The 25935-nt window shown below is 50.7% G+C and overlaps 1 protein-coding gene across 7 annotated transcripts in view; it reads right to left on the reverse strand.

Moving 5' to 3' along the window:
* Nucleotides 1-2461: 2461 nt before the first annotated feature.
* Nucleotides 2462-25935, reverse strand: part of XG (Xg glycoprotein (Xg blood group)) — a 36263-nt gene continuing 12789 nt past the window's right edge. For 2 of the 7 annotated variants that reach the window (XM_057717311.1, XM_057717313.1), the window contains 8 exons: nt 25390-25503; nt 24697-24738; nt 21384-21407; nt 20244-20306; nt 15825-15902; nt 8621-8686; nt 5082-5513; nt 2462-2573 (listed from right to left, as the gene is read on the reverse strand). In XM_057717311.1, coding sequence (XP_057573294.1) covers nt 5340-5513; nt 8621-8686; nt 15825-15902; nt 20244-20306; nt 21384-21407; nt 24697-24714 — 423 coding nt within the window. In that variant the 5' untranslated portion in view covers nt 24715-24738; nt 25390-25503 and the 3' untranslated portion in view covers nt 2462-2573; nt 5082-5339. Of the gene's footprint in view, nt 2574-5081; nt 5514-8620; nt 8687-12248; nt 12312-15824; nt 15903-20243; nt 20307-21383; nt 21408-24696; nt 24739-25389; nt 25504-25935 lie in introns of all 7 variants that reach the window. The other 5 variants (XM_057717312.1, XM_057717309.1, XM_057717310.1 and 2 more) reach the window with 5 other exon arrangements.

Below are 25935 nucleotides of genomic sequence, written 5' to 3' on the forward strand. Positions count from 1 at the left end.
TCCCCTTGCTTCAGAGACTCAAGCGAGGGGGAGGTGAGTGGACACCAAATTCCAACAGGGCCCAGAAAACTCAGGATGTGTCAGGATATCTTGTGATACTTCAAGGCAGTGTTTTTTGTTTTGTTTTTTTAACTCAAAACGAATGCCCCCAAAAGTCCACAGTGAGCTCAGTATCAAAATGTGAAATAAAACTTGCGTTTGTATGTGATGCCTCACTTGCCTCACCCTGTACCCGGCCCCTGGTTCCAATAAAACTTTATTGACATAAACAGGCAGCCATGCAGGCTGTAGCTTGCCAGTCTATGATTTTTTTTAATATTGCGCTAAAATAGCATTTATCTTGGTGACTTCGCTTGTTGGAGAACCCCCTCCACCCCCTTACACGTGTGCCTGAGATGATACCTCACTTTCCTTACCCACTTTCAGCCCTGAGGCCCCCGGGTTCACAAGCGCTTACAGATTTTGGCCAAAGATGCAAACGAAATGAATGTCTCTGTAATGATAAGGCATGTTGCCCAGAAAGTAAGATGGTTTTTCATCAACTCTGTTCTCCCCCAAACTTTCAGAGTGGGGTGTTATGTAGACCCAGGCTCTCTCCCTGGCCAGAAGGTTGGTCAGTACCACCCACCTACCAGCAGAGGGAGGCCAAGGGCAGGTTTTGGGATTTTGAAGTCGCCTACATCCTTAAAAATTACTATTGGAATAGCCTTCCCTTTCATAGCTTCCTTCACCGGGGGGGGGGGAGGCCCTCCAGCACACCCCAGACTGATTCATACATGGGTGGTCTCAGGACCAAACCTTGAGAGACCCCGAGTTGCAATTGGAGCTGTTGTGTCTGCAATAAAGCATCCCTGTCTCTCTCCCCCACTTTCCCTTTCGTGATGTCTTTAGGGTATCCATGGGTCTCTGCCCCCAAGGATGCCTCCTGGGCATGTAATTCTTCAAACCCAGGGGTGTGGACCCAAAGTTGAAGCAGAAAGCCCCAGGCACCCCCTCCCCCTGCCCCCAACCCATTTCCCCGGGAGTCTGTGCGCAGCCTCTAAATTCGAAAGAAAGGTTTGCAATTTAGTCCTTCTATGGTTTTCTTTGGGGAGAAGGGTCCAAAAAGTGCAGCTTCAACCCAGATATCTTTCCCCACTCGCTTGTGGTTAAAATTTCACTGAAAACAAATGCAAACAGAGGCCGTTTGTGGCTAGCTGAATCTGTAAAACATTCCCCGTCTGAGTCAGTCCAAGGTACTTATGTAAGGTCTATGGCAGTAAAACCAAATCTTACAGATGACAAAACTATAAAAGTTAATGAAAGTCTAAGCATGTGTTCAAAAACATGTCTTAAGTCCCCTGTGTGTTGGTGATAAAATCCCAACTTAAAATCCCTTCATTGTGCAAGGGGGTCTGTTTTGGACTTTATCAGACATAGCATTGCCAGGGAAAGGCCCCAGGAAGTATTTTTTAATTCCAAATATGTTATTTGTTGAGTGTGACACTTGAACACAGCTCAAACAACTGCATCATGGGTAACAGATACACTTTTCAATACTGTTGGCAATATATTTTTAAACCCATTGCCTTATGAAACCAAAGCAGAGAGAAAATCTTTTACTCATGAAATCAAAGTCTATATTTTGCATAAATTTTGATAGTTTATCCAAGAGTATTTAGCCTTTCACAATAAGTTAAATTAATTAACTAGCATATAGTCTTGCCAAAAACTTTTATGTCATAATATAGCCAACATTTTATGATAACTATAAATGGAGTACAGCCTTTAAAGGTTGTGAATCCCTATGCTGTGTACCTACATTGTAACTTATATTGTACAGCAACTATACTTTTATAAAAAAAACTTATAAGGAGAGATCTTCAAAGCCATCACTTAGGTATGGTTTAAAATCAACTCTAAAGGCCTGTATGAAAAAGAGAAAAACAAAACAGAAACAACAACAACAACAAAACCTTCTACTTGAAGGAATTTTTGAAAAGTAATAAATTCTAAATAAAATGAAGCATTCCGCACTTCAAGGACAAATTTGCTAGGTACATATGATTCCTGTGAAGATGTGCCGTGTGTCTATCGGAGGCGAGTTGTTTTTGCTGTTATTTTATTAAAATATTTTCTTAATGGAAGTATAGTCTATGTACAGTGTAATGGTAGTTTCACGCATGCAACAGAGTGAGTCAACATTTTTATAGATCGTATTCCATTAAAGTTATTATAAAATATTGGCTCTATCCCCGGAGCTGTCCAACATGTCCTTGTAGCTTATTTATTTTATACATAATAGTTGTTGCCTCTTACTCCCTCTGTCCCATCGTGCCCCTCCCCCCTTCCCTGTCCCTACTGGGCACCACTAGTTTGTTCTCTGCATCTGTGAGTCTGCTTCTGTTTTGTTACCTTTATTCGTATATGCATCAGGCTTTACAACCAGGGGAGATGATATTGGGAGGGAAACTTGCCGTTTGTCTTGAAACAATTCCTCCTCCTGTTGTACTGGAAGTACCTGGCGGCTGCCCCCACCAGGGCCACCACCACCACGGACACGATGGGAGACACGATTTTTGCTATCCTGTTGCCTGCGGGAGTCCACAAAAGCAAGATGGTCTGAGAAAAACACAGCCAGCGGGAACACGGTTGATTGTAAGTAACTCTGCAATCACATCCCTGGCCCACCCTCCCATTCATGGGAAAATGCTGGAATTCACACAAGAAGCCCAAGGAAGTGATGCTGCGTTCAACCGAGGAGAGCTTACGGACCACCTCTTATCTGTCTGGGGCATCCAACAGTTTTGCACAGAAGATACGCTTGATAGGTCCTTTCATTTATTTGTGTATTTGGATGAATTTGTGTCTTTTGGGACATATAATGTTTACTCATGCAAAAAAAAATTTTTCTTTTAACCAAAAAGTGCCCCGATGGCCCTACCCTCAAAGTGTACTGGGGCTCTGAACATAACCACATAGCGAACATCAATGCTTTAAGGGAAGCTTAGGTTTTCCTGCACAAAATCCAAGGTGGGGAATTTGATGTGACAAAAATCAATGCTTCTCTACAAGAATAAGTCATTGCTTCCATGGAATATAACCACCTGGACTTCCCTGGTGGTCCCAGTGGTTAAGAATCCACCTTCCAATGCAGGGGACATGGGTTCGATCCCTGGTCGGGGAACTAGATCCCCTATGCCTCGGAGCAACTACTGAGCCTGTGTGCCACAACTAGAGAGAAGCCTGAAAGCTGCAACAAAGAGCCTGCGTGCCTCAACTAAGATCCAGAACAAGTCAAAAATAAATAAATACATAGACAGATACTATAGATAGATAGATAGATAGATAGATAGATAGATAGATATAGATAAAATAACCATCCATGTCTGACATCAGATCTGGCCAAGTGCCCAGTGTGGCGTAAGTGACGGATGAATGGCCATGCCATGAATGCAGCTCCCGTGATGCTTGGAAGAGCGTTACCACGGCATCCAGGGATCTGTCCCTCCCTCATGCTGCTGTCTTACCCTTTCCCCTGCTGGACTCTGCTCTCCCCATGTGCACACCCTGTGCAATGTGATTTGGTGTCATGGGATGTGGGGTTCAAGTTGTCATCCTCCGAGTTGGGGCTGTCAGCCAACAAAACATGGCAGATGTGTAGCCATCATGCTTCTTATCCTGGTCATGTTTCTCTTTATTCTCTGGGTACCATGCCCAGCTGCCTTGTGACCCAGCCTGGCCTGGCCTCTTGGATGGATGTGGGCTGATCTTAGCGCAATTACGACTCACATAATCATAATCAACAGTGGTTGTTTTAAGTCACTATGTTTCGGGGGCTCTTTTGTTACACAGCTTTGCTAACTGATACATCTCTTTCATCTCTATCATCCCATACAAATCAATCACGTGATGTCAATGCTAACTACCAAGTGGTCCTCCAGGTTGACCTCTTGTCCCAATGTCCACTGCCTCTACAACAGCCTCTTCAGACTGGGAACTAAGTGGGTCTTAAGGCTGACTTCCCTGACCTTCACTGACCCTCTGATCCATACATCACATAGGCTTAAACAGGGGCAGGCTCTCTCCCACTGAACTTATATAAAATGCAGACATGCCTATGGGGTCCCCTGACCAGTCTCCAGTGTTGCCCCCTCCCCATCACATTTCACACCCTGGCCCCACAAATTACTGGTGTTCCTGGGGGCATACCCGGCCTGACCTAGCACAGCACCTAGCTCTCCTGTCCTGGCTGCCTCCCACCCATCCTTTAGACGCTGCCTTGGAGATGGTCCCCTCCAGGGGCAGTCTTATCCACCTCCATCCCACCCCAGTCTGGGATGAGTCCCTCTGCCCTGCTGTGGATGTCATCAGACCGTGTGTCAGACCTGGGTTCTTGCCCTGAGATGCACCCCCCCCCGCCCCACCTCCTGCCCGGGAGAAGAAAAGCATCCGTGGACTTCCCAAGAACACCTACACGCCTAGCAAACAGCAGTACTGAGACGCTGCACAGGGACTGGGTCTGAGGATTGGAAAGATACCTCAATACCTCTCTTCTTCACAAAGCCTCGGGGCCAGCAGGGCAGATTCACGGTCACCCCCTATATAAACACCAAGTCCCCAAGACGCTGGACTCCATCCTCCCAGCCACACAGGACAAAAGCCCACCGCTGGGACTCCAGCCTCCCCTGCCGGCCCTGTGACGGGACTGGCAGTGCCCTCTGGGGGCTTCTCCAGGGCTGAACGCCGTGACTGCCCTCGCCTCTCCTTCTCGGCTGCCGGTCAGCCGTGGTCAATCAGAGGGACACCGTCGGTGGCCCAGGGGCAGGTCCAAGAACCCCAGCCCTGCTCTCAGAGCCCCGGGGCATCTCCCAGCCTGAGGACAGTCCTCGCCCTCCTCCTCTGATCCCCACAGAACGGACCCCCCCCCCCCCCGAAGGACAGACGTGTGTGTTCAGGAGCTTCCGGAGGCGCATGGAAACGGGAGGTGCTCCCTGAACGCCCTCGGGTTGCAGCGGTAATAGGTCTGCCCCGCCCCATCCCACGGCCCTGTGGAGAGCTCGCTCCTGGGAAAGGTGGGGCGCCCTGCACCTGCGCCGTACCTTCGGGGTTGCTGTGTGAGGGATAGCCATCTCCACCTGCAAGGGGACAAGCACACGGTCATGTGTTTATTCGCAAGAGCTGCTGGCACCACGGAGATGCGGGGCACGCGGCCAGAAGCAGAGCAGGCGTACACGCATGGGGAGGCACGCGTGCACACGCAGGGACACATGTAAGTAGGCCTCCAGTTCTGGAAGGGATGTCCGTTGGCATCCCACGCACACCCCCTGGCCGGCTTCCGTGGCCGGTGGGGACGCGGGTTAGAGACCCGGGCGGTGAGGGAGCGTCCACGCGGGAGGCACAGGACGTGCTGCCGGAGGCGCCGGCGCGCGGGTTAGTTCTTTAGCAAGAGAGCATCTCCTCATGCAGCATCTAAGGAAGAGCTCCTTTACCGTAACTACTCCCGTGGGAGCCGGGTCTGTGGCGGCCTCCTCCTGCGGGACACAAAGGCCGCGTGAAGAGGAGGGTCTGCTCCGGACATCTCCAAAGGAAGCGCCCCCAAGAAAGCCAGGAGCCCCCAGAGCAGAGGCCGTGATGTCCCAGAAGCATTCCCCCTGCTCCTCCCGGAGCCAAGGGACGGGACACGCTCACCCCAGGGCGTCCCCCGCGCACCCCGCGGCCAGGCCACAGAGGCGCGCTCAGCCCCAAGCCCGAGAGGGGCAGCTGGCCTGAGCCCGGGTCCCAGCACGGCCCCCGAGGCCAGGGAAGCGTCTCCCACTGAAACTCAGACGACACACAGGCATCTCAGCTTGTAAGAAAGAAAGGAGATTCCTCTACACCTTCCTGTGTCCAGACAGCATTTTTTGTTGTTGTTGTTGGCCACTTGTGGAATCTTCTTTCTTTTTTTCTTCTTTTTTTTAAAGCAGTTAATTATTTTATTCACTTGTTGGCTGCGTTGGGTCTTCATTGCTGCACATGGGCTTCCTCTAGTTGTGGAGAGCGGGGGCTACTCTTCACTGTGGTGCACGGGCTCCTCATTGCGGTGGCTTCTCTTGTTGTGGAGCACGGACTCTAGGTGCATGGGCTTCAGTAGTTGTGGCACGTGGGCTCAGTAGTTGTGGCTCCCAGGCTCTAGAGCTCAGGCTCAGTATTTGTGGCACATGGGCTTTGTTGCTCCGCGGCATGTGGGATCCTCCTGGAGCAGGGATGGAACCCGTGTCCCCTGCATTGGCAGGCAGATTCTTAACCACTGCGCTACTTGTGGAATCTTATTTCCCTGACCACGGACTGAACCTGTGCCCCGGCAGTGAAAGTGCAGAGTCCTAACCACTGGACCACCAGGGAAGTCCCCAGAGAGCAATTTTTAAAGACAGATTTGAGATGAAAACAAAACGCTTGGTGCCAAGGTGGTTCACTTTGAAGCGAAACAGTCTAGGTGGGTAGGATTTAAATACCGAGGGGTCATTTAATAAAGGCTTCTTCTGAATGGACACGCGTTGTTATGGGCTAAATTATGTCCCCCTAAAACGGATATGTTGAAGTTCTGACCCCCAGGACCTGAGAATGGGGCTGTATTTGGAGATGGGTCTTTAAAGGGGGGATGAAGGGAACATGAGGTCACTAGGGTGGGTCCTGATCCCATAGGACTGGGGTCCTTATAAGAAGAGGAGATCAGAACACAGACACGCACAGAGGGACGGCCCTGCAAGGACACAGGGAGGAGATGGCCGTCTGCACGCCCTGCAGAGAGGCCTCGGGAGGAAGCAGCCCTGGGAATTCCCTGGCGGTCCAGTGGTTAGGGCATCGTGCTTTCACTGCTGAAGGCATGGGTTCAATCCCTGGTCCGGGAATGAAGATGCCACAAGCCCTGCTGTGCGGCCAAAAAAGAAAGGAAAAAAGACAGAGGAGAAATCAGACCTGCTGATGCCTGGATCTCAGATTCCAGCCTCCGGGGATGAGAAATAAATGTCTGCCGTTGAAGCTTCTTTGTCTGTGGTGTTTGCTAAGGCCGCCCGAGCTGACTCACGCAGCAGGGGTCAGAGAAACCCAGCCTTTGAGCACCAGCCCTTACAAAGATGCGTAGAATGTTTTCTCCGCGTTACAGGAGGGGAGACGGTGGTTGGGCAGGCCCTTCCCCACTGCCCGAGGGCAGCCCCGGCCCCTCTGCATTCTTCACAAGGAAGAAGGGAGAAGCCGGGTGCCGGCCCAGCTGCTGCAGGACCCAGACCCTCGATGCTAAGCTCAGGGCTGACGTACAGCCTCGCCCAGTTCGGGGGTGCAGCCACGCACGGGAGCAGGTGGTCTTGTGAAGAGCCTGACGTGGAAATCAGCGTGGTGCCTCCCGCCAACCTCCGCTGTGGGCCCCGAGTGACAAAAATGAGTTTCAACCAAAAAGATCGTTGGTCAACTCGTTCAAGTTCAAAACCCTTAACCCACAGCAAACCCAGAAAACAATGATGTTTTCAGTCAATCCACAGATCGATCCCTGGGTAAAGAGGCTCAAAAGGCATTAGCTTCCAGTTATAAAATAATTAAGTCCTGGGCTTCCCTGGGGGTGCCGTGGTTAAGAATCCGCCTGCCAACGCAGGGGACACGGGTTCAAGCCCTGGCCCGGGAAGATCCCACATGCCGCGGAGCAACGAAGCCCGTGCGCCACAACTACTGGGCCTGCGTGCCACAACTACTGAAGCCCGGGCACCTAGAGCCCGTGCTCTGAAACAAGAGAAGCCACCGCAGTGAGAAGCCCACGCATCACAACGAAGAGTAGCCCCTGCTCGCCACAACTAGAGAAAGCCCGTGCGCAGCAACAAAGACCCAATGCAGCCAAAAATAACATAAATAAATAAATAATAAAATATATATATTAAAAAAAAAGTAATTAAGCCCTGGGGTGTAATGTCCAGCATGGTGACCATGGTTGATAATACTGTATTGCCTATTCAAAAGTTGCTGAGACTGTAGATCTTAAAATTTTTCATCGCTGTAAAAAAAAATTGTAACTCTGTGAGGTCACGGATGTTAACTAGATATATGGTGGTGGCCATCTCACCGTATATAGAAATATCGAATTCCTATGTTGCCCACCTGAAGCCAATAGAATGTTGTATGTCAATTCTACCTGCATTTAGAAACATGAATCCAATGCATTCTGTTCTCCCGGCTGTGACATCTGGCCCCCAAGCCTCCCTTACAGGACAAGAGACCGTGTGAAGATTTCAAGATCCACCCACGGCCTTGAGAAAAGCTGGTGTAGACACAAATCCAGTTTATCGCTCCCGCAGAAGTCTCCTTCCGCTCTTGGTATAACGCACTTTCCGCACAAACACTCCCCGGCTCATTGGCTGTTCTCTCCCTCATGAGGCTGCTGGACTGGTCGCTCTGTGTCTTTTTTACCTGGACGAAGGTATGTGGGGCGGCACCTGCATGGCAGGACGAGGCCTGCCGGAGGGTCGGCGGAAAGGGTTCGGAAGAGCGAGGCCAGCACAGTGGCACCCAACACCCAAGACAGTATCGGATGCTGTTACGGGAGGAAGGTATTAGGGGAGCCCCGGAAATGCCAGCCCAGCCCCACCGCCCACATGGGCCCCAGGGCCGGGTGTACCGTGCGTGTTTCCGTAGCCATCATAACTGGGGTGGGAGCCGCCGCCGCCGCCGCCGCCGCCGCCTCCTGCAGGAGAGAAGATGGATTCGGGGGACGTTCTGGACAGAGTTTGGGTCCCAGCAGGCGTCTGCCCAGGCAGCACCAAAGACTCACCCCAAAGACAGCCACACATGGTGGTGAAGAGCAGGGACCACCGGAGATGCTCAGAAGAATGTCGTCCCCCCCCACCCTGCCCCCAAAAGGCCATAGCTTCTGGGTCAGAAAACGGACACCACACAGAGCCCTTTAGGAAATTCCGTGCCTTTACATATACAGTGGAATACTACTCAGCCATGAAAAGGAACGAAATTGAGTTATCTGTAGTGAGGTGGATGGACCTAGAGTCTGTCGTACAGAGCGAAGTAAGTCAGAAAGAGAAAAACACTGTATGCTAACTCATATATATGGAATCTAAAAAAATGGTACCAGTGAACCCAGTGGCAGGGCAGGAATAGAGATGCACACGTAGAGAACGGACTTGAGGACACCGGCAGGGGAGGGAGGGAGGAGAAGCTGGGACGTAGTGAGAGAGTAGCACAGACATATACACACGACCAAATGTAACACAGATGGCTAGTGGGAAGCTGCTGCAGAGCACGGGGAGATCCGCGCGATGATGGGTGATGACCTAGAGGGGTGGGACGGGGAGGGAGGGAGGGAGGCTCAAGAGGGAGGGGAGATGGGGATGTATGTACACATACAGCTGACTCCCTGTGGTGTACAGCAGAAACGAGCACAACAGTGTAAAGCAATTATACTCCAATAAAGAGCTGGGAAAAACATCACATCTACCTAATTAACCTAGGAAATTAGGTTAATAACGTCTCATACAATTTTTTTAAAAACTAAAAAACAAAAGAAAATTCTGTGCCTTCAGCGCACACATGCGCCCCACCCCCCGCAACCAGGGCTCTGAATTCATGCAGGCTCCTCCCCCTCCCTGCAGGGACCCAGGTACTGAGACGCCTCCCTGAGAAGGCGGATGGGGTGCAACAGCCAATACCGACCAGAAATGTTCTTTATTAGAGACTCTTGTGGGAAAACATTCAGAAGCCTTTCTGAAACCTTGAAAATGTTCCTAAAAGTAATTAAAAGTATGTGGGCCAAGCGACTGGATGCAGGACGTCCTGCTTGTGCCGCGGAGGAGCTGAGGGTGCTGGGCGTGGAGGCCACGGGGGCACAGGCTACCGTGGACACAGAAGACGGACCCTCCCTGGGGGCGCAGCCCCTTCCTCACTTGCACACCTCACATCACCCTGTTTGGCCCCGGAGGATGGCTGGTTAGCCAGAGACGGGTACGATTCCTCAGGGGAGGAACAACCTAAGACAGGCACCGTCGCAGACGGGCCAGCAGGGGTGGGGCACAGACCCTTACTCCTTCTGAGAGAGGCCTCCTGCCCCCAGGGCTACGTTGCTTCCCACGCCCAGCTCAGATCGGGACCCGGGTGGCAAACAGAGACCTGGCCGATAGCAGCTGCCCTCCTTCTGCTGTTCTTGCAAAACATCACTGCCCCCAATTATATGAGGCCTTTGTTTGGTTATTTCAAAGTAAAACCTTGACTGCAGGACGAAACTGGGAGTGTGAGAACATTTTGCTATCTTGCTTCTGGAATGCCAAGAGCTCAATGAAAACAACGTGGGATGAAGCAGCGGGGCTTTTGATCCTAGAGGTCTTGAGTCCCCCGGTCCCATCTTTCTCTTAAATCTGTGTCTGTGTTTCTTTAAGCTTGCGGCACCCGTCACTCGCCCCAAGTCGCCGAGCTGGTCTCGGCAGACTCTCACTTTTAGTTTTCTCTGATGGTTACTGTAATAACCTTGAGGACACAGCTACGTACTGATGGCCTTTAAACGTCACGGAAAAGACGGCTGGATGCAACGTGCTTGTCCGGACAACAAAATACTCCCCCTGTGCAAGGTATCGGGGTCGAGTCTCCGAACTCTTCTCAAAGGAAATCTCAGGACGAAAGACACAAGAAAGCTCGCCTGCTGGAAAACACAGCTCCGCAGGTGACCCTCTGGAGCCCGGCACTGCGAGCATCTCTCCCCTGGGCATGAACACGGCCCGCACGTGCTCGTACACAGGGAAGACTATGCAGCTGCTCACACTCCAACTACAGAGAACACTTTACCCTAAAAGTTTCATATATACATGTGTATATATAAAGATATATATATACAATATAGATACATTCATACATGATGTTATGTATATATATACACACATACATACAGAAGTTTATATGTGTATATATACACACAGTTTGTATATATATATACACATATATATGTATATATATACACAAACTTGTCTATAGAAAGGTATATAAACATATAAAGATATATATCCATACATATATACAGATATACATGTGTAAGGATATAAAGGTATTGATACACGCTCACCTAAATACACACACCTATATAAATATATACATATATAAAAATACCTATACACATACAAAGATGTATCTACACATATGTAAAGGTACATACATCTGTACCCATATGAAGCTATATACACACATATATACATACATATATAAAGGTATACACATAATTTTATAAAATTTTTCTCGTGTTTTTTAAATTAAAAAAGAATTGAAACCTCTTAAAGAATTAAATTAAAAAAATTTTTAATTTAATTTTAAAAAGTTAAAATTAAAAAATGTTTTAAAATTTTAAAAAAGTGTATTTACACACAGAATAGTATATATACACAAACACAGTGGAAGCTGTGTGTATATGTACCAGTGTATATATACACACACACACACACACACACACACACAAAGGTATGCATAGAAACGTACACATAGAGGTATATATCTTTAAGGATGTATATGTGTATATATGTATAAAGGTGCATATATACACAGGTATGTATACATGTATAAAGGTACATATATATCAAGATATCTATATATAGAGAGAGATAGGTATATATCTATGTGTGTGTGTATATGTAAACACGCACATAAATATATATACTTATATCAGGAGATAAGAAATGTATATATACACAAATATAAAGATGTACAGAGGAGACTAGCTCTTTAATTATTCCCTTCACAAAAAAAGAAAGAAAAGAAATGGTAATTATGTAACAAGACAGAGGTACTCTCTGAGGCGACACAAGTGATCACACTTCCAGGTATAAGTGCATCAAATCTCCGCACTGCACCCCTTACACTCACATAATGTTACGTGTCAACTGTATCCCAATAAAAAGACCTTTCAGGAAAGATGCCCAGAGAGAGAGCTGCATCTGTAAAGGTAGGTATAGACACAGCGTCTGCGTAAAGACAGGAGGGTACACACACACACACAGCATGAAGGCTCGTATGTAAGCATGCGTGCAGAGGAATGTCTGTACAAAGGCAAAGGACACATACACACACACACGTTTACTTGGAGACGACCCCCACGTCCAAACGACATCTGTCCCCTGGCCAGTTTGGTCCACCTCACAAACCTCCCCAGGGAAGAGAAGCAGGGACACCCCCGCCCCCGCCGCAGATGTGGGGCTGGAGGGGACAGCCCGCCTGCCACCTTCCACGCGAGGTCGCAGATCACAGAAGCCCCCACGCACCTGCGGGCGGCCTGGGCCTGGGCGGGTAGCGGCCGTCATCCAGGTCCCTGTCGCTCAGGAAACCTGCGGACAGAGCACAGGGCCATGGCAGCCTGCTCTCCGGGGAGCCCTCTGCACGCCCAGCCCGTGCGTCTTAGGGGCGCATGGGCCGCCTCCAGGCAGGGGGGTTCCCACCCCGCGGGCCCCTCTCCAGGAACCTGGGGACCCCGCAGACCAGACGCCGGGGGTCCGGGAGGCTGTGACTCCTGCCTGCAGACCGCATGCGGGAGACCCGGGAGCCTGGGCAGGGCCCTAGGTCAGACAGAACCCCCCTGACTTCAGGGTGTAGAAGGAATTGCTGGCCAGCGGAGGGGAGGGAAGAAGCCTGGCTTTTCATCCCTGGGACCCCCAGGCCTCCTTCCCCCACTAACACGCTCCCCCCACCCGGCTTCCATACCGTCCATGTGTTCCTCTGCCCCCTCGGCTTGCGTGGCCCGCACGGTCCAGGTGGTTCTCGGCATTTGGCGCAATGAAATGCTTTGGAATTCCTCACTGCACGCTAAGCTGGCATCCTCAAAAGAGGTCCAGGCGGGCGGGTACAAACCTGCCAGGGGTGCTGTCCTGTCCCTCTTGCCCACCTGGGCTGCCGACTGCAGCCCCCCTGGACAGCCGGCACGGCGGACCGGGCCCCGGGGGCCAGAGCCTACTCCCTGCACAGGCTTGATGTCCCAGCCGGGAGCGTGGGGCACGGGTCTGGGTCTGTCCCCTCTCGCCGCCCTGGGGCATCCAGGCCTGGTTCCAGGGAAGAGTGGGGAGCGGTAGCTGCAGATGACAGATGACAGCAAACTCCCTCCTGCAGGACCCTTCTCTGGGGACCCCAGCCTGCTGCCTCCACGCCTCTGCCTCAAGCAAGATTTATGAAGAGGATGCAGATGGCGATACTGTGAATTACGATCAGAAATCTTGCTGACGACGACTGTGAAGCCAGATACGAAGCTGTCATCCTCCGAGCTCCTGTTTGCCACAAGCTACCCCCCTGAGCCCCTCCCTTCCCCAGCCCAACTCCACCCGCATCCCGCAAACGCGGGGGGGATCCCAATCCTCAGGTCTGAGCCGTGCCGTCTGCTGATAGCTTCCAGATGCCCACAGCCAAGTTCAAAGGTGCAAGATGCAGACGGAAAGGAAAACAGGGGAAGCCCCCCAGGGCCGGGGGTGGGAGGCTGGGAGAATCTGGGGCTGGACGTGCAAATTAGAAAGGGAGGATGTTCCTCCCTACGGAGGGTGCTTGGTGTTGCTGGGTACCTGAAATCTACGTGTTTCCTCCCCAAGAGCCACCGAGATGGCCCCCAAAGATGCACCCGTGAGCGAAGACGCTCCTACTGCCCTGAGGGTCCACCCGGCGAAAGCGCGCTCCTTCACCCACCAGCCCCGCTTTGCAAGCCTGACGTCCCCAGGTCTCCTTCTCTTCCCGCTCGGAGTTCAAATGCCCCTCTGGCCTGGGAAAACATGTTGAAGGCGCAGCTACTCGGGGCCCCCATGAGATCCGAGGGGATTTCCTCATGATGTGTGAGACCCTTAATTACACCTGTCTTTCCTCTCCCAGTCCGCTCCCTGCAGAAACGATTCAGTCTTTGTCTGTCTCCAAGAAACCCACAGGGAGACGCGGCCCTCCCTCCGCGGTATAAATCGTGCTGCTGGGGGGTTATTAAAAGTGTAACACGCGGAAGGCAGGTAGGGGGCTTTCTGCTTTCTCTCAGCAAGGATCATTCCCTCGGCAAAGCCTTCCTAGAGCTGTGGGGAGCCCCAAAGAAGGGGTGTCCATTGTATGTCCTGCCATGTGATACACGTGTGAAGCAGAGGATGGTAGCATCTATGTGAAGATCAGATGAAGCCTCTGGAGGGCTCAAGGGATCTATTTTGTTTTAAGGGGTGTCTCGGGGCTTTCCTGGTGGTCCAGGGGTCAAGACTCTGTGCTTCCAGGGACTTCCCTGGTGGTTAAGAATCCGCCTTCCAATGCAGGGAACGCAGGTTCCATCCCTGGTTGGGGAACTAAGATCCCACATGATGCATGGCCAATAATAATTAGTACTAATAGTGATAATAACAATAGGGTTTCTCCTGAAACATCTCTGAGCAGAGGACAGCCTTGTGAGGACCCTTTGGGAACATCTTGCCGGACACTGTCAATCAAACAGCAGAACCTTTTTGGGGGCAGGGATTTCAGACCTTCCAAGCCAACAGCACAGTGGAGGGTATGTGTCCTGATGAAGGGGTTTCGGGGTGAGTCCTCCGTTGCCAAAACTGGCTAATGCACTGCTCACAAAACTGATCTTTACCAGACCTACTATGTGCGACGCCTTTCTTCCAGCTCTGGGGATGCATCCGTGGAGGAAGGGCAAAAATCCCTGCCCCTGGGACTTTCCAGTTGGCTCAGTGGTTACAAATCCGCCTGCCAATGCAGGGGACACAGGTTCAAGCCCTGCTCTGGGAAGATCCCACATGCCGCAGGGCAACTAAGCCCGTGCGCCACAACTACTCAGCCTGCGCTCTAGAACCCACGAGCCACAACTATTGAGCCCATGTGGTACAACTACTGAAGCCTGTACACCTAGACCCCGTGCCCTGCAATGAGAGAAGACACAGCAATGAGAAGCCCACGCACAGCAACAAAGAGTGGCCCCCACTCACTGCAACTAGAGAAAGCCCAGCGTAGCAAAAAGGACTCAATGCAGCCAATTAAAAGAAAAAGAAAAAAAATCCCTGCCCCTGAGTGTGTAGTTTTCATCCTAACTCAGGGAAATAACCACAGCAGCACCCTGCGATTGCATGCTACAAAGTATCACGGGATCTCCTGCTGCGGCCCCGGCAAAGGCAGGTGGAGAAAGGATCACGGTTTAGGACCTGGAGGTTGGGTCTTGGAGACAGAGCTGCACCCCCAAGCTGAAACCTGCAGGGAAGAAACGGTGCTTGGATCTCTCTGGAGGGTGCCCAGTTGGGCGTAACCAAGGGTGCTTTGCACCCTAGGAATTCGACGTTGGAACAATATCTCGAGAGAATCAGCAACGGGAGCAGTTTCCACATCATCGCCAAACCAGCTGGAAATGAGGATACCCCGTAGAGCTGAGCTTTCCCCAGCACCCGTCTGTCGGCACACGTGTCTGCCCAAGCCCTGGAATTCTCGTGGCGATTCTCCCACCACCACGGGCCAGCATCCCTTCCCGAGTGGTCCTCCCAACACCTCACTCGACCTGCGGCAGGAACTCAGGCAACGTGGCCCCCAGTGGCTCTTGACAAGCGAAGCAAAACTCAACAGAACACCCAAACAGAAACAGAGAAACCCAAGACAAAGGGAACCCCCTTCCTTCATAAGGATAGGAGATGTCTCTGGGATGGGTTGCATTTTTTTTCAGCCCAAACCAAAACAAAACGCATCCCCCGTCGACAGAGGGATTGGTACGGGCAGGTGGGCTCCTTGTTAAAGAACTTCTGCATATTTCAAACGCAACGCGTGTTTCACCGTCGAGGACAGAATTCCAAGATGGTCCGTTGCCTTCCCTCCCAGCGCTTCGGGAAGACATGTCAATACTCAGGACTCACCTCCACTGTTGTCGTAGCTCCCAGGCTGTGGGTGCGGCTGCGGGCGCGGAGGGGGCGGCTTCGGCCGTGGGTAGATATCTGTTGGAAGACACCAAGGTGATTTTAGGAAAAGAACGGCATCTTCCAGCAATGAACCATCCACACCACACAAAAGACCGAAATACAGAATGACATCCCGGCTTATTTATATTTCCTGTTTATCGTGTTCACGGAACCTCTGGTACTCAAAATCTCTGAGCATAAAGCTTTAAAAGCCACATTGATCTCAGTGCCTAGAACCTCCTCACCCGATTCTTTTTTTTCTTTCTTTAAGAACTTTTATTGCGGTACAATTGACATCCAATAAACTGCATATATTTAAAGGGTCCGATTTGATATTTCCTTTCTTATTAGTAATGTATATATGGCAATCCCAATCTTCCAATTCATCCCACCCCAAGCCCTCTCCCCCTTCCCCCTCTTGGTGTCCATACATTTGTTCTCTACGTCTGTGTCTCTAGTTCTGCCTCCCACCTGATTCTTAAAGCGAGCGTCTCACGGATTCCGGACATGAGTACGGCGGACACTGCACTGTGAATGTTCTGATGTTTAGGGTTATCACAGACGCTAGTTTGCAAAAGTCCGTCATCAATGTTAGGGCAAAAGCATCTCGTGTTTTTGATGGCATGTAACCCTCCCTGCTATGTGTGTATACATTCCCTCACTGGAGTTTCCTTTTTTTTTTTTTTTTTTTGCTGTGTTGGGTCTTCATTGTTGCCCACGGGCTTTCTCTAGTTGTGGTGAGCGGGGTCTACTCTTCATGGCGGTGTGTGGGCTTCTTATTGTGGTGGCTTCTCTTGTTGCAGAGCACGGGCTCTAGGCACACAGGCTTCAGTAGTTGCAGCACGCGGGCTCAGCAGTTGTGGCTCACGGGCTCTAGAGCGCAGGCTCAGTCGTTGTGGTGCACAGGCTTCACTGCTCCGTGGCATGTGGGATCTTCCCGGACCAGGGCTCAAACCTGTGTCCCCTGCACTGGCAGGAGGATTCTTAACCACTGCGCCACCAGGGACGTCAGTTCATTGGAGTTTCTTAACTTTAGTCACAAATACCCTCATCTGTCCTTCGAGCTCAGCGCAAGCTTCCTGCCCCAGAGTCTTGGCATGGCACAAGACATTTCCGCTGCCAGGATCTAGCAGGCCACCTGCAGGGCCTTTCTTGCACAACAGAATGTTCCAGAACAGCCCATATTCAAGGGACTGCTCACCACTGCCTTCAATGACTCATGTTTCCTCTCAAGAGGCACATACAGGAACAGAGCGAGCCTGGGCCGAGCACGAAATTTAAGGAGACCTTCTGCTCCTGGATTGCTGTTTGCACAATTAAGTTCTCACCAAGCTCCTTTCCCTCTTCTCGTGCTGTGTCCATCCAGTTTGGTGCTTCTCTGTGTGCTTTCGGTTTTTCTGTTTGTTTGTTTTACATGTTTTATCGTTTCATTAAGAATCATCCCAAACAGATTCGGAAGAAAACATTCACTGAGTCTGAGTGTTCCAGAAACTCTTACTGAAGACGTGCTCCCCAATAAACAATAACGCATCGGCAGAAGTAGCATCTAAGGGACGGTCAGGCTGATACCAAAAGCCACATGACTCATATCAGATAGAAATTCATTTTTTCCAGGGGCTGCCATTTTAAAGCCATCTCGCCACTGGTTTTTGTTTTGTTTTGTTTTCAAGGTAATTGTTGTTTGTTTGTTATAAATTTATTTAATGATCGACTGGCTGCATTGGGTCTTTGTTGCTGCGCATGGGCTTTCTCTAGTTGCGGCGAGCGGGGGCTACTCTTCAATGTGGTGCATGGGCTCCTTATTTTGGTGGCTTCTCCTGCTTCGGAGCACGGCCTCTAGGCACGTGGGCTTCACTAGTTGCAGCATGCAGGCTCAGTCGTTGTGGCTCACGGGCTCTAGAGTGCAGGCTCAGTCGTTGTGGCGCACCGGCTCAGTTGCCCCGTGGCATGTGGGATCTTCCCGGACCAGGGATGGAACCCGTGTCCCCTGCACCGGCAGGCGGATTCCTAACCACTGCACCACCTAGGAAGTCCCTTTGGGTTTTAGCAAAGCTGGAAAACAAAGGCAACAAAGCAACCTTCCTCTGTTTCGTAATGTGTCAGCTGCTGGTGATGTGTCAAGCTGCTGGACACGTGAGTCACAGAGGGTCCCCTCCCAAGCCTGAGGCTTGCCCCTCCTACCCACCCACACACACCCTGGGGCGGATGCTGGTTCTGGTGAGTCAACCTACAGGGTGACCCGCGCCTCACATTCTCTGGAGACCGCAGGAGGGAATCCCAAGGGAATATGTTTGACCCACGTTCCCCAAATAGAGTGCAGCAAGAAACACTCCCCGAGGGGGTTTCCATCGCCACCTTGTAGAGCAACAGCACTCCTTCGCAGAATAGTTTGTTGAAAAGGCTGCGAGGAATGTTTACAAGAAAGGAGTTGAGGGATCTGGGATCTTGGAGGGAAAAAAAAAAAAAGAGAATGAACCCAAGTAGGACCCTGGGGGACTCCCAGGCACAAAAGCCTTTCTGGGTTCCCCCACTTGTTGATTCCAGGAAACAGGCTTCATCTGGCCTCCTTGACCTTCCCTGACGTCCAACCGGGCAGGTTCAAACAGGTGCTATTTAGGGCAGGGAGGGGATGCAGAGACAAGGGAGGAGCAGTCAGGAAACAATAGTGCCGCCTCTGGGCAGGTCCTGGTTGCCCCTCCAGGGAGAGACAGGACAATATCTTTGAGCCGTTTTGCAGAGACTGAAACCCCCTCCAGGTGGGAGAAGTTAACTCCTTGATGAAGCATTCCTCATTCCAGAGAGAAGGTCACACGTCCACAACCTGGAGAACCACGGAAGCCTACCAGGAGACCACCTGAGCCCAGGTGGGCTCTAGATTAAAGGATCGCAGGCCCTGCAGGCACCCTGGTCCTTATCAGCACGCCCCACCCTTGAACCACTGCGGTAAAATTCACCAACTCCCACCCCACCCCCAGGTCGCCACACACAGTCTTGAGGGCAATAGCGGGCGCGGTGGCCCCCTCTGCGCGGCAAAGCAATAAAGCTATTTCCTACTCCACCTACAACCCTGTCTCAGAATCCGCTCGATGATGGGTGATGACCTAGAGGGCTGGGATGGGGAGGGTGGGAGGGAGTCGTGGGTGGGAGGAGATGTGGGGATATATGTACACATACAGCTGATTCACTTTGCTGTACAGCAGAAACTGGCACAACAGTGTAAAGCTATTCTACTCCAATAAAGAGCTAAAAAAAAAAAAAATCAAAAAACCACAACTCTGTCTCCAAGATTCAATTTGGCACCGGTGCACACAGGCTGAGTTTCGGTATCAAGGATGACGGAGTAGTGACTTAACCTTCTCTTAACTAACACAGCTAGGATCCTGTGTTGCTTTCCAGTTAGGTAACAGCTTCATACAAACTTACTCCTTACTTTTGTAACAACCCTCCCACCACCGCCACCACCGCCAAGGAGATGAATCCCACCCATTCCAAACCACAACAAGCTTCCAGAAGTCGTCAACTTGGACAGTGTCACCGGTCACCTCTGCCTGGTCAGGCTTTAGGTCTTCAGGGTTGTTGAGTTGCTGAGGGCTTTATGGGCTATTGGCTAATACCCTCCTGCCTTTTAAAAAACAAAACAAAACAGATCTATACGGGCAGAGCCTGCCAAGTTTTTAAAACAGTGAAGAAACTGAGGATAACTGACATAAAACGCACAGAGCAGGTGGGCTTTCTCACACGGGAAGTTATTGGAAACCACGGACAAAAAGACTTGTCCTCCAGCCTGATTGAAACTCTGTCACAGGGACATCCCTGGGGGCACAGTGGTTGAGAACCTGCCTGCCAAAGCAGGGGACACGGGTTCCATTCCTGCTCTGTGAAGATCCCACATGCCTCGGAGCAACTAAGGCCGTGCGCCACAACTACTGAGCCTGTGCTCTAGAGCCCGTGAGCCATAACTACTGAGCCCACGTGCCGCAACTGCTGAAGCCCGCGTGCCTAGAGCCCGTGCTCTGCAACAAGAGAAGCAACGCAATGAGAAGCCCGCGCACCACAATGAAGAGCAGCCCCGACTCGCTGCAACTAGAGAAAGCCCATGCGCGGCAACAAAGACCCAACACAGCCAAAAATAAAAATAAATAAATAAATCTTTAAAAAAAAACAAAACAAAAAAATTTGTCACAATAATGCACAATGTCCAAAAACGCACACTCTTCTCCAAGTGTCTGAGCAACAAGGAGATAAAATAATGCGACCTGCTCCCCCGGTTAATTCTGAGCTGGTTCTAACTTCAGAAGCAGTCAGATGAAAACTCATAGCTAAAAAAAAAGAGGCATGTTTCATCAAACTTGTCTGGAAATGAATGAAGATTCTTACTTCCACTGTTGTCAGGATTTCCAGGCTGTGGTTGGTAGGGGGGCCTCGGCTTTGGGTAGATACCTGTGGGCGAAACGACATTGCTTGTTTAGAATAGGAAAAAGTCCTTCCGTTAGAAGCAGCCTATACAACAAGAATATCAGTGCGACTGTAGACTTTACATTGTTTTTCGATATTGCTGTTCATGGAGTATAGGTTATGATTGACCCAGTGAAAATCATTTAGCCATTAGAAGTACATAGAACCTCAATATTCAGAACTTAAAGAAAAAACTACATATACACACTTACAGCACTAACTGTCTAGCATCTCTATTGGACATAAAAAAACAGCAAAAAACAAAACTAACTGCTTATTCTTTGCAGAGTATTTTGTCTGACATTGCTACGTGATGTCATTTTTCTTCTGATTAGTATTTGTCTCACAATCTTTTCCCAAACATTTATCTTCACCTTGTTTAATAGCACATAAGTGATTTTAAAGTGCTTTATCTCACCCCGTCTTTTCACATAAGCATTAAATCATTTTACATCTACAGTAATTAATGGTACATTGCTCCTACTATTTTATGGTTCCTTTTTTAAAAATTTCCTGACCTCTAGGTAGTTAATCAAGCTTACTTCACTTTTCATTTTTCTCTGTTGAGTTAATCAAGTTCATTCTTCCTTCAATCAATGTTATTATTCTTTTAACCAACTTTATTCTTAATTTTTCTCTTCTGAACTGATGTAGGAATTATACACGATAAACCTAAGTGTGTGTATTTCTCTTGGAATCCTCGTTTTAATTTCTTCTGGGTCTATTCCCAGAAGCAGAACTGCTGGGTCTAGGGAAACTCTTCCCAAGGAACTGCCAGACTGTCTTCTACTGAGGCTGCACCATTTTCCATCCCCACCAGCAACACACAAACGTGCCAATGTCTCCACACCCTTGCCAACACGTGTTATTGTCCATATTTTGAGTCTAGCCATCCCAGTAGGAATGACGTCTCACTGTGATTTTGATGTCCAGTTCCCCAAGGACTAGGGTTCGCTTGAGACACCTGCCCCTCTGTCACACACTGCAAGACCCTACAAACACCTTCGAAAGCACCAGCTCAGGGGCGTATCCTCGTTTCTGTGCAGTTAGGTTGTCACTCACCTGAGCTTGGCTTTTTGGTGGGCTCTGTGGACAGAGAGAGAACACACAGTCAGTAAGCAGCGAGGATTTACGTGCAGCTCAAAGAAAGAACCATGGGCTTCCTTGGTGGCGCAGGGGTTAAGCATCCACCTGCCAACGCAGGGGACACGGGCTCCATCCCTGCTCCGGGAAGATCCCACATGCTGCGGTGCAACTAAGCCTGCGTGCCACAACCATGGAGCCCGCGCACCTAGAGCCCGTGCTCCACAACAAGAGAAGCCACCGCAGTGAGGACCCCGTGCACCACAGCGAAGAGTAGCCCCTGCTCCCTGCAACTAGACAAAGCCCGTGCACAGCCACAAAGACCCAAGGCAGCCAATAAATAAATAAATAAATTTATATTAAAAAAATCGTTAATGGCCTAATTAAAAAAATGACAAATTTCAAGGCACCAGCAAAGCCATGATCCAAACACAAATTCAACTCTGTATTCACGGGGCAAAAAAAAGCATCCTTAAAATGCATGCCCAGCAGTCTCCCCTGGAGCTGTGTAGAGGTTGGGGGTGAGGGGGGAAGCTTTCTTGGAGGGGTCAGCTCAGCTCCTTAGGAAGGAAGTTTCATCCAAGTCTTGCAGGAGGCGAGGGAGTGAGATTTTGGACCCTGGCGGGATGAGCATACAGGGCAGGTGGGCGTCCACCTGGCGCTACACACACGTGCAACGTGACTGCGTGTCTGCAGAGCAGAGGTAGGGTAGGCGAAGGAAAAATCTGCAGAGACGCTTCCCCTGATTCCCCAGCGAAGCTTCTCTCTCTTTCCTGCACTTGTTTATTCATTCGACAAGTGTTTGCAGAGCGCCTGTGGGTGCCAGGGAGTGTGTGAATGGGGCCGTCCGCAGCCTCCCAGGTGGCTTCGATTCCCTGAGGTCAGCAGTCACGAACCAGGCATCAGGTGGACAGTACCTGTCTGCCCAGCTCAGTGAGTCTGGGGGTGGGGGTGGGGGTGGCAGACGGGGGCAGCAGGAGGAGGAGGTTTGGGGAAGATGCTTAGAGGGGTGGCGCCTGACAAGGGTGAGGAAGGTTGGAACTGCCCAGGTGACCAGTGGACAGCGTCTTTCCTCTCTGCAGAAAGCCCTCTCTCACTGAGCACCATGTGTTCAAGGTCCATCCACGTGGTAGCCTGTGCCAGAGCTTCCCTCCTTTTCGTGGCTGTGTCATATTCCACTGTGTGCATGGACAACATGCTATTTATCCATCCATCCACCCATTCAGCCATCCGTCCACCCACCCATCATCCACCCATCCACCCGTCCATCTGTCCATCCATCCATCATCCACCCATCCACCCATCCATCCATCCATCCACCCACCCACCCACCCATCCACCCGTCCATCCGTCCATCCATCCATCATCCACCCATCCATCTATCCACCCATCCACCCGTCCACCCACCCACCCATCCATCCGTCCATCCATCCATCATCCACCCATCCATCTATCCACCCATCCACCCACCCACCCACCCACCCATCCATCCACCCATCCACCCATCCATCCGTCCATCCATCCATCATCCACCCATCCATCTATCCACCCATCCACCCACCCACCCACCCATCCATCCATCCATCATCCATCCACCCACCCACTCATCCATCCATCCATCCATTCACCCATCCATCCATCCATCCACCCATCCACCCACCCACCCATCCATCCATCCATCATCCACGCATCCATCCATGGACTCTTGGCTGGCTTCTGCCTTTTGGCGATAGTGAATAACGCTGCTATAAACAGGTATATGTCTGAGTCCTGCCTTTTAATCTTTTTGAGCATATTCCTAGGAGGGGAATTGCCAGTTCATAGGTTGATGATGCTTTTTTTGTTTCGTTTTTGGGTTTTTTTGGGTTTTTTAAAATTAATTAATTAATTAATTTTATTGGCTGCGTTGGGTCTTCCTTGCTGCACACGGGCTTTCTCTAGTTGCAGTGAGCGGGGGCTACTCTTCATTGCAGTGCACAGGCTCCTCATTGCAGTGGCTTCTCTTCTTCTGGAGCACGGGCTCTAGGTGTGTGGGCTCTAGGCATGTGGGCTTCAGTAGTTGTGGCACACGGGCTCAGTAGTTGTGGCTCACGGGCTTCGTTGCTCCGCAGCATGTGGGATCTTCCCGGAGCAGGGCTCGAACCCGTGTCCCCTGCATTGACAGGCGGATTCTTAGCCACCGCACCACCGGAGAAGTACCCAATGATGTTTTATAATCAATGAAACAGCTCTGATGGTTCTGCATCGGGGCCCACAGCTGCAGGTGCCCCGTTTTATCCTTTTTTTAAATCCTTTTTCACCCTGGGCATGCTCCTTCTTTACCCATCCCCAGCCCCTGTGTTGACCACCCAGGCGAAATTTGGGGGAATATCACCCAGTGCCCTGCAGGGAGGCTGCAACTTGTGGCCTTCCTATAACCTGACCTCGCAGCCTGTCCACTCTGGAAAGGACTGAGCCCTTCACCACTGCAGCCTGGTGGGGAAGCAGTGTGTCAACCTTGACCTGCATCGTTGGGTTTTTCTACTGCACTGACAATAGTCTCACAGCTGCTCCATCACGGTTGCGACTCAGGAAAGCCTCAGTTAGTGGGGAAAATTGGGGAAGGGGCTGGTCTTGAATCATTGGGTCATGGTCCTTTTCTAAGTTCGTGGTCTGGTGATCACATCCCTTCTTTACTTCTCTGAAAAGGCACTGTAATTGATCTGCGATGAGAGACCTGGGGTTGATCCCAAAGCCAGAAGCCACTGAGTAGACAAGCGCTGATCTTTCTTTCCGAAGAAACCCCCAGCTCGCTGTGCCTGGAGGTCACACCCCTTCCTTCCTTCCTCCCCAAGCCCCCCAGGTCCAAACACCCCCACCTCCCGGCTTGACTGTGGGCCTTAATCCTGACCTTCCTCCCGGGACCAGGAGATGCTTAGTCAGCTTTCTGGCCAGCAAGCAGGTCCAGCTGACCTCGAGGGTGGTGGCCACACACAGGCGGTGGTTGGGGGGGGTGCCTTTCAAGTCCTAAATCCCCCATGAGTGGAGGTGAACCGTGTTGAAGAAAAGGAAACCCCTCCAGTGTATACACAGACCTCTGGCTCGGGGAGCAAAAAGCTACCAAGACGTAAGACCGAGCCCCACACCTAAGGCGGGATGTAAAGGTCCATCTCCCTGTGCTTGCTGTCTCCTGTGAGAAACAGACCTCCCACTGCCTGGAATTCGGAATCCCGGCCCCCCCCCAACCCCAGGCCTGCGGAGCTGACACAGGCTGCAAAAGCACAGCATTTCCCGGAGAAAGACAGGCACTTACCAGGGTCATCCAGCGCATCAGCTAAATCAAAGTCACCTTGACCTGCGGGGAGCACACGGGGTGTAAGTCACACTGAGATGGGCGGTCAGGGTCCCTGGAGCCTGTCTCCACCCCACCCCCCTTGGCCCCATCTGCCCACACATCCCCCTCCTGGTGCAAAGGTCAAGCCCGCCACCGTGAAGTCCGTGGCAGATCAGACTGCCTCCTCCCTCCACATCCCCTGAGGTGCGCTGGGGAAACCAACATGTTAGCTTTCCAGGCAGGCTGTGCCCCTCACCAAAGACATCTCCAAAGGAAGACGACTGCATGCCTGTCTTTTTTTTTTTTTTTAATTTATTGACGTACAGTTAATTTACAACATTTTATTAGTTTCTGCTATACAGCAAAGTGATTCCGCTATATATATATTTTTTCAGATTCTTTTCTGTTATAGGTTATTACAAGATATTGAGTAGAGTTCCCTGTGCTCTACAGTAGGTCCTTGTTGTTTATCTATTTTATACATAGTCGTGTGTATCTGTTAACCCCAAACTCTTACTTTATGCCTCTTCAGCTTCCCCTTTGGTAACCACAAGCTCGTTTTCTATGTCTGTGGGTCTGTTTCTGTTTTCTAAATAAACTCATTTGTGTCATATTTTAGATTCCACACAGAAGTGGTATCATACGATATCTGTCTTTCTCTGTCTGACTTACTTCACTCAGTATGATCATCTCTAGGTCCATCCATGTTGCTGCAAATGGCATGATTTCATTCTTGTGTACGGCATCCCCATCTTAAACAGAAGGCAGGCGCTCCTAAGATCTCGGCTGCCTCGAGCAAAACACGTAGACACCTTGGAAAGCTGAAGAACCCATGCATTCTGCAAACACTTAAGAACCACGACTCTGGGCTGGGCATGCTGTTACCCAGTGGGGACGGGACCTTGAATGACACTAGCCCTGCCTCCTGGCTCTTTAGGGGAGAGACACCCTTGAATATCCCTAAAAGGGAGGACAGGGTGCAGCCGGGACCACAAGGCAGCAGGGGCCAATTGCACTTTGTGTGTGAGCAGACCCAGAGGTCTGCCTGGAGGAGGCGGCACGTGAGCCACGTGGAAGATACTGATTTATTCACCGGGAGACATTCTGACCCCGGTTTACAGCTCAGGGGATGCCCGCGGGAAACGCGATATGGTGGTGGCCAGGTGGCTGGAATTGTAGATATTTTCCTTTATGGCTAAGACAGAATGCATCTTAGAC

This window comes from Hippopotamus amphibius, chromosome X (genome assembly GCF_030028045.1).
Source record: "Hippopotamus amphibius kiboko isolate mHipAmp2 chromosome X, mHipAmp2.hap2, whole genome shotgun sequence".
NCBI classification, from domain to species: Eukaryota; Metazoa; Chordata; class Mammalia; order Artiodactyla; family Hippopotamidae; genus Hippopotamus; species Hippopotamus amphibius.